Here is a 9,066-nt window from a genome sequence, read left to right on the forward strand (position 1 = left end):
CAACCAATGGCGTTCGATTATCTGGTGGTTTGAGGAAAAAAATGAAGAAGCTGGCAAATAGAAGGTGAAAAAAATATATAAAAAAATAATAAAAAATTACATGTCAGCCAGTAACCCGTAAAAATGGATAGATGAAAAAAATTAACTGGTTTATGAAGTGAAAAATCACTTATAAAAGATTAGGGTGCGACATGAAAAATTCATTCACGGTGCTAGCCTATTTAAAAATATAGAAGTATACCTAACCCCAATTCCCAAAATTCACAATTCTAATTTGTAATTTCACTTCCACGCAGTCACGCACATCGCAGCCGTCTGACGCAGGGACGCGGGACTTGGACGACCGACGAGGCGACGACGATCTGAATCTACGGCAACTGGCGTCAATCTCCGGCGACGGCGACAACAACAACAGGTATTATTCACTCTGACTCCTTAGTTATTGTACGGTTAGTGGTATACACATAGTACTGTATCTGTAAAGAGTGTGAGTGTGTGACTGGAGGCTGCGGCGGCTTGCGACTGTGTCCGGACTCCGGAGGTTGTGTGCTTCTCTTTGAATGGGGACATATAATACCCACACCACTTTTTATCAAATAATCGAGTGAAGGAAAGACCAGAATAATATGGCTTGCCCATTTGTCTTGTAAGTATAAGAATTGGAAAGATGTGAATGATATTGAAAGCTGCTTTTAATAGTCTGCTCTTTTCATTGCTTTAAGACATGTGCTGCTGCTGCATTCTGTGCCTTTACTGTGATAAAGGTTTGATTTGATTACAATGAGAATAGTTAACAATTAAGTACTGTTCATGTTCAACACTTGGCAATGTGTTGTTTAATATGTTATTGATTAAATTTTAAATGTTAATTACTGCATATGGCTTCTGCTATTGATGGTTTAAATGTAAATGTTAATTACTTAATTTGTTATAACTTAATAATATATTAATATCTAATGGTAGTTGGTAGATGTTATTTGTTTATGTTTTGCTATTGATTGTCATGTGATTCATAATCATAGATTTGTGGTGATATACTTATGCATTATCTTTGTATAATTGTATTAGTGTATATTTGTGTTAGGTAAATTTTTTACACATATGTACTTATTATAAAGGCTTAAAGCCTATAACATGTTATGTAGGCCTTAAATAGGCTCAAAGCCTGAAGCCTTTTTTAAGGCCTACATATTAGGCCGGCTCAGGTTTAAGAGTTCTATAGCAGGCATAGGCTTATTTTTCTAAGGCTCGGCTCGGCCCAACCTATTTTCATCCCTAACTCTATGCAAAAAGTCATAGATGGTTTGCCTAGGCCCATTAACATGGCTCAAGCTCATTGAATTGGGCCATGAAATTCTTAAATCTAAACTGTGGTTTTTCTATAATAATTTTTTTTTTTAAAAATAGAAGTGTCTTTCTCAATTTTCAGCTCTCCTCACTTCTCTGCCGTGACCGCACCTTTTAACGCAGTACGGTGCCACTTTCGCCAGACTCTGGCGTTTTTGTTTGAAGGCAATGAGCGAAAGTATTCAATGGAATCTATTGAACCAGCTGGAGTATATATTAGAATCCGATCCATTGATGTAAGCTTTCAGAACTTTCCCTCTCTTAGACGGAGTAAGCATTTCAAGCAAAATGATAGATTAACTTTTTCACAAAGAATTTAGGACCTACTTTAGAGAATTTATATCGGAGTTTTATGAATTGTTTAGCTCTGAGTTTTATCAGCTTAAATGATCTTTGCTTATATTTTATTTTCTTGCGTGAAGTTTGAAGCTTTTAGAAGGATTGGTGGGACAGCGCTATTAGTTTTCCTTTTTTGTTTTTTGCTGTATATGGTGCACTATGGTGAAGATTTGCAAGATAGTTACAGTTATAGTTATGTATCAATGTGTGATTCCCTGGCTGCATCTCTGTAAATTTCATTGTTGTCTTAATCTTCATAACAGAATCAGTGCTAAAATTTCTTCTTATTAACTTATTGTCTTTCATTTTTTTTTTGTTCTTCTCTTGCATCCAGTGATGAAGTTGGGTTTATCCATCCATCTCAATTTGATGTACTGAATGAAGATGTTGGGAGTACTTCCTTGTCTGCCGAATCGATATCTCAATCAGCAGACACAACTAATATATCTGGTAAGGTTTTTTGGAGCAGGGACCATAAGTTGGGCATCTCAACTGCAGCTCTCCTTCCACTGTACAAAGCAGCTAAACATGCATTCATGGATTCACTGAGACAGTATAAGATGCATACTGGTCTGACCGAAGTTAGAGATGAATGTGATGAGGTCAATGTGCCAAAATGCCCCTCATCTTCTCTTACTGTTCTTGAAAAAGAAGTGATGAAGCATAGCAAAGCAATTTTGCTCCTAAGCTGTGATTTTGGTACTGCATGGAATTTCAGGTTAGTTTCTTTGTATGTTTAAGTGGCATTTCTTTTTTTGTCATTGTGCATCTCTCTTATTCCTCTTCTCTTATAAAATTAATATCGTTTTTACAAATCCTTTAAATGTACTGATATGCTTTCTTCCCCATCTTTTGTTGCCTTTGCTTCTATAATTAGAATGCTGAAGATTATTATCTCTCTTCATTTCTTTTCCTCATTTATGCCACTCTATAAAGTTCCAAACATGCAGGAAGAAACTTGTTTCAGAGCAGCAAGAGTACTCAATGTTCATGGAAGAACTACTTTTGTCAGATCTGGTTCTCTCATATTCACCTAAAAGTGAACGAGCATGGAGTCACAGGTAACATACTGCTTCAAATCTTTGTAAGGAAAGTTGATAATATTAGGATGCAAATTGTTCAATAGAGAAGGTAGGACAACTGGACAACAAAGAAAAAAACATTGGTGATCTGCTAATTCTTGATATGCTTCTCTTTTGTAGTGAGATTAAACATCTTACTTCTGGCCTCTGTTTCTATCCCATCTGTAACTGTAATTTATGTTCTAATGTTTCAATTTATAATTCTTATAAATGCTAACTAATGATAGGAGGTGGGTGATCAAGGTGATTGCCGGAAAGTGTTCAAATCTCCAAGAAATAGTGGACAGAGAATCTGAGTTTGTGAAAAAACTAGCTGAGGTTTTATGTTGCATATAAATTGGGGGCATTTAAATGCATATTATCAGGACTGTTTGATGCATGTCTTCCTTGATCTAATACTAGTTGTTTTGTTGGCTTTCTGTTCTTTTGTGGAAGAATGTGACTCATGTTCTATGTTCTGTTTCAGAGATCAAAAATGAACTACCGTGCATGGAATCATCGTTGCTGGTTAGTAGCCTACATGCCGGTAGGACAAGTAAGTCAAAAGTTGATATACTTGAAGACATACTTTACTTTGTTCATTCACCTTTTACTTCTTGGAAAGTAGTAGATGAAATTTGACAATTATACTTCTTGTCAAATACTCCGTAATACCATTCAGGTATTAAGTGCCCATAATTTTCTCCAGATGTTCCATGAGTTGAACAAGTCACGAGAGTGGGCTGTACTTAATGTTGCTGATAATTCCTGCTTTCATTATCGCGCTGTGAGTATTTCCTGATCATTCACCAGAATATTAGCATAAGCTATATATTTAGTGGCTTTTTGAATCCTTTGTTTCACATAAATATTATATATGCTCAGATGCCTCTAAAATGTTCTTCACAGAAAATTTATAATACCATTTTGAATACGGGTGCATTATAAAATCTATTATTGCTTTGAACTGTTAATCTCCAGCATGAGTACCAGTTTTCTCATCGCAATTGATGCTAAATGTATGTACTGAAAGAAAACAACTCCTCAAGCATAATCTCCAGCATGAGTCCCTCAAGCCAAGCTGAAATAGAAAATAAACCCTTATTGGTCATTTGCCTTCTGTTAATTTGTTTGAGGTGTGTTAAACACAAACTGAAAACTCTCTTTTTAGTTATTGTATAAATGTATGGGTGTGTTTGTGTGTGTACTGAAAGCTTGTAATAGAGTTTTTGCTGAATGGCAGAGGTTAATGCTCAGGATATTAGAAGCTTTCCTTAACAAAGATGAAAATGGATTTTCTGGTGAAGAACTTGATGAGATGTGGAAGGTACACCATTAAGTTTCTCTATAAAATTTTATGTACTGCTTTCCTAGGAAATGAGAGCTTATATACGCTTTTTCTTCCATGGTCATTCTTTTTTCTCTTAGGGGTTAGTGTTGTAACAAGAATCTTTTCTAATTTCTATTGAATATAAATGGCATTGCTCAAACAAATTGCCTCTTTTGTCAACACTGTTGAAAATTTTGTGAAGAAATGTATCCTTTTTCACTTTTTATTGTCTTTTCTCCATTTTGTTCTTAACTACTTTTTGATCTCAAAAAAAAAAAGGAAGACTAACTAAAAGTACAATGTGACTGATAAAGAAAATAAACTTGTCCTTTTGACTTCCAATCTTATTGAGGCACTAGTTGCTATGTTTTGGACCCAATCATAAAATCCAATGAACCAAAATAAATGCTAAAACCATTGTGCGATACATAGATTAAACCTTTTATACTTTTGGGCAACATACCATGCTCTGAAGTCTGATCAATATGCTAATTCATTTTTGTTGGGAATATTTGTTATTAGGTTTTGATGATACCAAAAATGTGTTAGAAATTATTTGTAATAATTAGTCTCCAAAAGAAGAAAATGAAGAAACATCAAGTTCAGTAAACTGCTACAGTAAGATTCAGTAAACTGCTACAGTGACTTCGAGAGGTGCTACAGTACCATTTGCATGAAGCACTTTTGAACGAAGTTTTGAGACCGAAGAAGAAGACAATAATCCACGAGAGGTGGATGGGAAAGGAGTTTGGATGTCATAGAAGAAGGATATAACTCACGAGAGGTGGATTGGAAAGCCAAAGTACTCGTGAGAGGTAGATTAAAATGGTTGCAAGACATCAAGTTCGCGCTGCTACAGTACTTCGAGAGATGCTACAGTGACTTCGAGAGATCAAGAGGTCGAGAGATAGATCGAGAGTTCGAGAGATCACAAGGGATGAAAACGCGATGCTACAGTGAATTACTACAGTGATCTTCAATAGTGCTTTTGCTACAGTGCGATGCTACAGTGATTTTGCTACAATACCTTCGAGAGATCAAGAGAAGTTCGAGAGATCCTCGAGAGATCAAGTCATCCGCGAGAGATAAAAAACGCGATGCTACAGTGAATCGCTACAGTGATCTGCTACAGTACTATTGCTATAGTGACTTCGAGAAGACGAGAGGTCTTCGAAGAGGTTCGAGAGATCACAAAAGATGAAAACTCGATGCTACAGTGAAATTGCTACAGTACTCGAGAGGTGAATAGTACTATTGCTACAGTAATCACGAAAAATACTCAGATGAAATTAGTTCAATGAGTATTATTCTAGCAAGAAGACTTTTGGAAGAAGAAATTGCGAGAGGTATGAAGAAATCCTTCAAGCTAGTTCAAGATTCAACTAAGGATTTAATTATACACTTGGAAGATGTCACATGGGAAAGGTAATATGGGTGACAATATTTTATTTGAAAATGTTCAAATAAAATTCAAAGTGGTCAGGAGAAAGCTAAAGATGGAGAATGGGCATGAATATTTTATTCAAGAAAGATGGGCTCAAGATAGTGGAAAGAATATTAAATCAAGCATGAAGACAAAGTTTCTTATCAACATGCAAGACACCATACGGGAATTATGGGAGTGGAATATTTTATGGAAGACTTCAAGTGGGATTTCAGATCAAGCTAGCACATGGAATACAAATTAAGGTGGAGCTTCAACGGGTAAAGTATGGAGACTTGAACAAGGAAATATTTTATCAACTCCACTAAGCACGTGAAGGAGACAAAAATTAATGTGGGTTGTTTGGCAGATTTGGACTGCTGCCAAACGGACAAAATGACAACGGGAATATTTCTTCCCAAATATAAAACCCCAAGGCTTAGAAGAAAAGAATACCAAGGTTGAATACAAGGATACCAAGAGTGAATAAAAGAGTGAATACCGTGGGGAATACGAGACAGTGAATGCACATAAAGAAAAGAGAGGAAAAGCTCAGCTTCGAGACATAAAATTCCAGTGTGCATATTCTAAGCTTAAAAGATAAAAGAATCACTTTGATTCTTTTACTAGTCCAGCACAAACACAACAACACCAACTTTCGAAGGGAAGTTTTGAGTAGGCAGTGAAGGATAGGTGGACGGTGCGGCCATTCGCTATCTCAAGGATTGTCAGGCAGTGAAGGATAGGAAGGCGGTGCGGCCATTCGCTATCTCAAGGATTGTCAGGCAGTGAAGGATAGGAAGGCGGTGCGGCCATTCGCTATCTCAAGGATTGTCAGGCAGTGAAGGATAGGAAGACGGTGCGGCCATTCGCTATCTCAAGGATTGTCAGGCAGTGAAGGATAGGAAGACGGTGCGGCTGTTTTCTATCTCAAGGATTGCCAAGGGAAGAAGCGGGTTGCTTCTGTCCAGACTTTGTATTGGTGATAATACATAGTGGATTTGCTCCTTGGAGTGAAAGGAGAACAGTGGACGTAGGCTGCGTTGGCCGAACCACTCAAATTCCTCTCTTGCACTTTACTTTACTGTTATTATTATTATTGTGCAACTAACCCCATAACTCTTATTCACACGAGCACACAATTTACAAAACGCTACAATCATTATTTTACGCAAGCTTGAGACTTCCGCTGCAAGGAAATTTATTTCCTTAATTCTTTTCAGCTCACTTTGAGTTAGAATCGAAAATTTGATAAAGTCTATTCAACCCCCCCTTCTAGACTTTATAGCTTGCTCATCCGGGACCAACAATTTTAACCTTCGAATTGTATATTCTAACTTTGTCTTTTGAAATTATCAGGATGAGCTTGACTGGATTGAGAAGTTAATAAAGATTTATGTGGGTAGAGAGGTATGATTTGATCAGTCTTTTAACATTATGAGATGTTTACTTTGATGTTGTAAGATAGCAATAGGTCATGTAAAGGACTATATTGTCTAGTTGCTCGTGAAAGTTCAGACTGAAGCTAATATATGGCAACTGGACAGCGAAAAAACATTCTTTTAAAAAGAAGCTAGCTGCACTCTATGGTCATGATTAACTGTAATGCTTGTATCTACCAGGCTTTGTGGCTTCACCGTCGCTTCCTTTCATCATGTTGGATAAAACATTTTGCTAGTACTAATCATCGTAAACCCCGGCATTCTAGTAAGAAAAGTAGCGGCACATGTGACATTGACCGGTTCATAGATAATGAATTACAGCTATTCAATTCCTGTGCAACAATAATTGATAGTCACTTCGATGACTATCAAGCTCAGGCAACGTATGCTGCTACTTATATTATGTGGCTTAAGAAGGTAACTGCCTCCATTTTATATTAGGATTTTTGCTGTATTTAAAAAAAATTCATCAGAAAGTTTTCCTTTTGTTTTTTCTTAAGCAAATACAAGTGGAGTCACTGGGGATTGAGTTTCAAAGGAAGCTACAAGTAAGTGGACTGAAGATGTTGCTGAATAATGCATGCCCGGAGAAGGCTTTTCTTTGGGACTGTTTGCTTCAGCTGTGTGGATCTGAATAGCTTTCAACTAGAAGAAATCACAAAAGCATAACAGGTATTTTTTTTTTTCATCCTATTATTAATGTGAAGCCTTGTATGACTTGAGATGTTCAGATTGAACAGCTGTTCCCTTTAGGCTAATAGTCAATCATTTCAAAATCTTAGGTTGTGTTTGGTGCACTTGAAAAGCAGACACATAAATGGAACAAGGGAACAGATATTTATTTAATCTTACTGCTTTGACTCATGCCTTTCTCTTTTTAAAAGTTCACTACCAATAGGTGATCGGTTTTATAGTGAAAACTGAAAAGCACCAGATTATGAAGATGAAAGAAAAGAAAACTCAGAAAAAAAATCCTCACAAGTTTTGTTCTTGCACAAACAGCACATATGTTTGCTCAAGTCTCACTATCTTACAAAGCTCAACTGATAGACTTGTTGCTCAAGTCGAATCATAGTTTTTGTTTGTTTGTTTGAAATGTTGATAGTTTCAATATTTTATTTTATTGTTATTATTTTTTAACTAGGAACTTTATTGAATAAAAGATAAAAGATATAAAAAGTTTGATGTGTCATTATATTGACCGCATTTGCTGTTGCGAAATGGTCAAGTCCTCCAACATCCTCATTATGTTGGTCATTTGTTGTCCTAAGTTTGGTTGCTCACCTCTTTTAGCCATTGGTAACAATGACACAACAACAACAAAAACTAGCAATTAAGAAATCAAGTTAGTATAAACAGGATCTCTCCGTTGCCTCACTCTACTCATGGGTTTGGGGTTGTTTTAGGTTGTGCGGTACACTACACACAACTCACCACTCTTCTCGTATATCTCTCTTGATGACAAATAGTCTCACAAGTCTCTTTTTTTTTTTTAAAGGAATGTAGAGTCGTTGCTCAGGTTTTTGTGGATTCGCCCTCAAAGTACAAAAGACTTGCCTCATCAAGAGTCTCGTAGTCGTAGGGAATTGAAGAGCAAGTAATAAGGTAATTGATTGTAGCATATTTTAACAAATAAATACCCGAAGTATCGGGTTATCGATCCACAAGGAAGCGGGGCGTATCGAGCACTAGTTACTAATCCACTCACAAGAAGCTAATCCTAACGAAAATTGTGTTTGATTGATTGCAAATGTAGTAATAAAAGAGAATAATGAAAGCTAGTTGATGAATAAGGAGGCGTATATGCCGTCGTATATCATTACGACCTCTAAGAGTTCACAATGCATACTGAGTATGGCCTCAGTCCATTCCCAATACCTATTGGTGAAACTAAACTCACCCTTAAAGCTAGAGTGTTTTCATGAGGCACCCTCAAGTATCTATCCCCCTAAAACCGGTAGTGTGTTTGAATATTCCAGTGATATAGGGTAATTTTCAAAACCCATGTCTTTGATGCCTGGGTTTCAGTGTCAAGGGTCCAGTTCTCCACTCGATATAGCAATGTCGCGACAAAAAGGGTTTTGGGCGTCATTGGTGGTCATTGCATGACACTATGAGTTTTCT

The 9,066-nt window shown here is 36.7% G+C and overlaps 1 protein-coding gene across 6 annotated transcripts; it reads left to right on the forward strand.

The window, feature by feature from the left end:
• Positions 1-233: 233 nt before the first annotated feature.
• On the forward strand, positions 234-8,735 carry LOC116022367 (protein prenyltransferase alpha subunit repeat-containing protein 1-like). 6 transcript variants are annotated; one of them, XM_031263064.1, is made up of 12 exons: positions 234-415; positions 1,430-1,583; positions 2,021-2,404; positions 2,637-2,747; positions 2,996-3,086; positions 3,235-3,303; positions 3,430-3,534; positions 3,991-4,074; positions 6,860-6,910; positions 7,123-7,359; positions 7,443-7,614; positions 8,449-8,735. In XM_031263064.1, the coding sequence occupies exons 2-11, from the start codon at positions 1,516-1,518 to the stop codon at positions 7,578-7,580; spliced, it is 1,338 nt and encodes a 445-aa protein (XP_031118924.1). In that variant the 5' UTR covers positions 234-415; positions 1,430-1,515; the 3' UTR covers positions 7,581-7,614; positions 8,449-8,735. The 6 variants fall into 6 exon arrangements, with proteins under 6 accessions (XP_031118924.1, XP_031118925.1, XP_031118922.1 ...); XM_031263065.1 differs by lacking the exon at positions 8,449-8,735 and adding an exon at positions 7,725-8,301; XM_031263062.1 differs by having other exon boundaries at positions 236-415; positions 8,441-8,732.
• The last annotated feature ends 331 nt before the right edge of the window (positions 8,736-9,066 follow it).

This window comes from Ipomoea triloba, chromosome 6 (assembly GCF_003576645.1).
Source record: "Ipomoea triloba cultivar NCNSP0323 chromosome 6, ASM357664v1".
Taxonomy (NCBI): domain Eukaryota; kingdom Viridiplantae; phylum Streptophyta; class Magnoliopsida; order Solanales; family Convolvulaceae; genus Ipomoea; species Ipomoea triloba.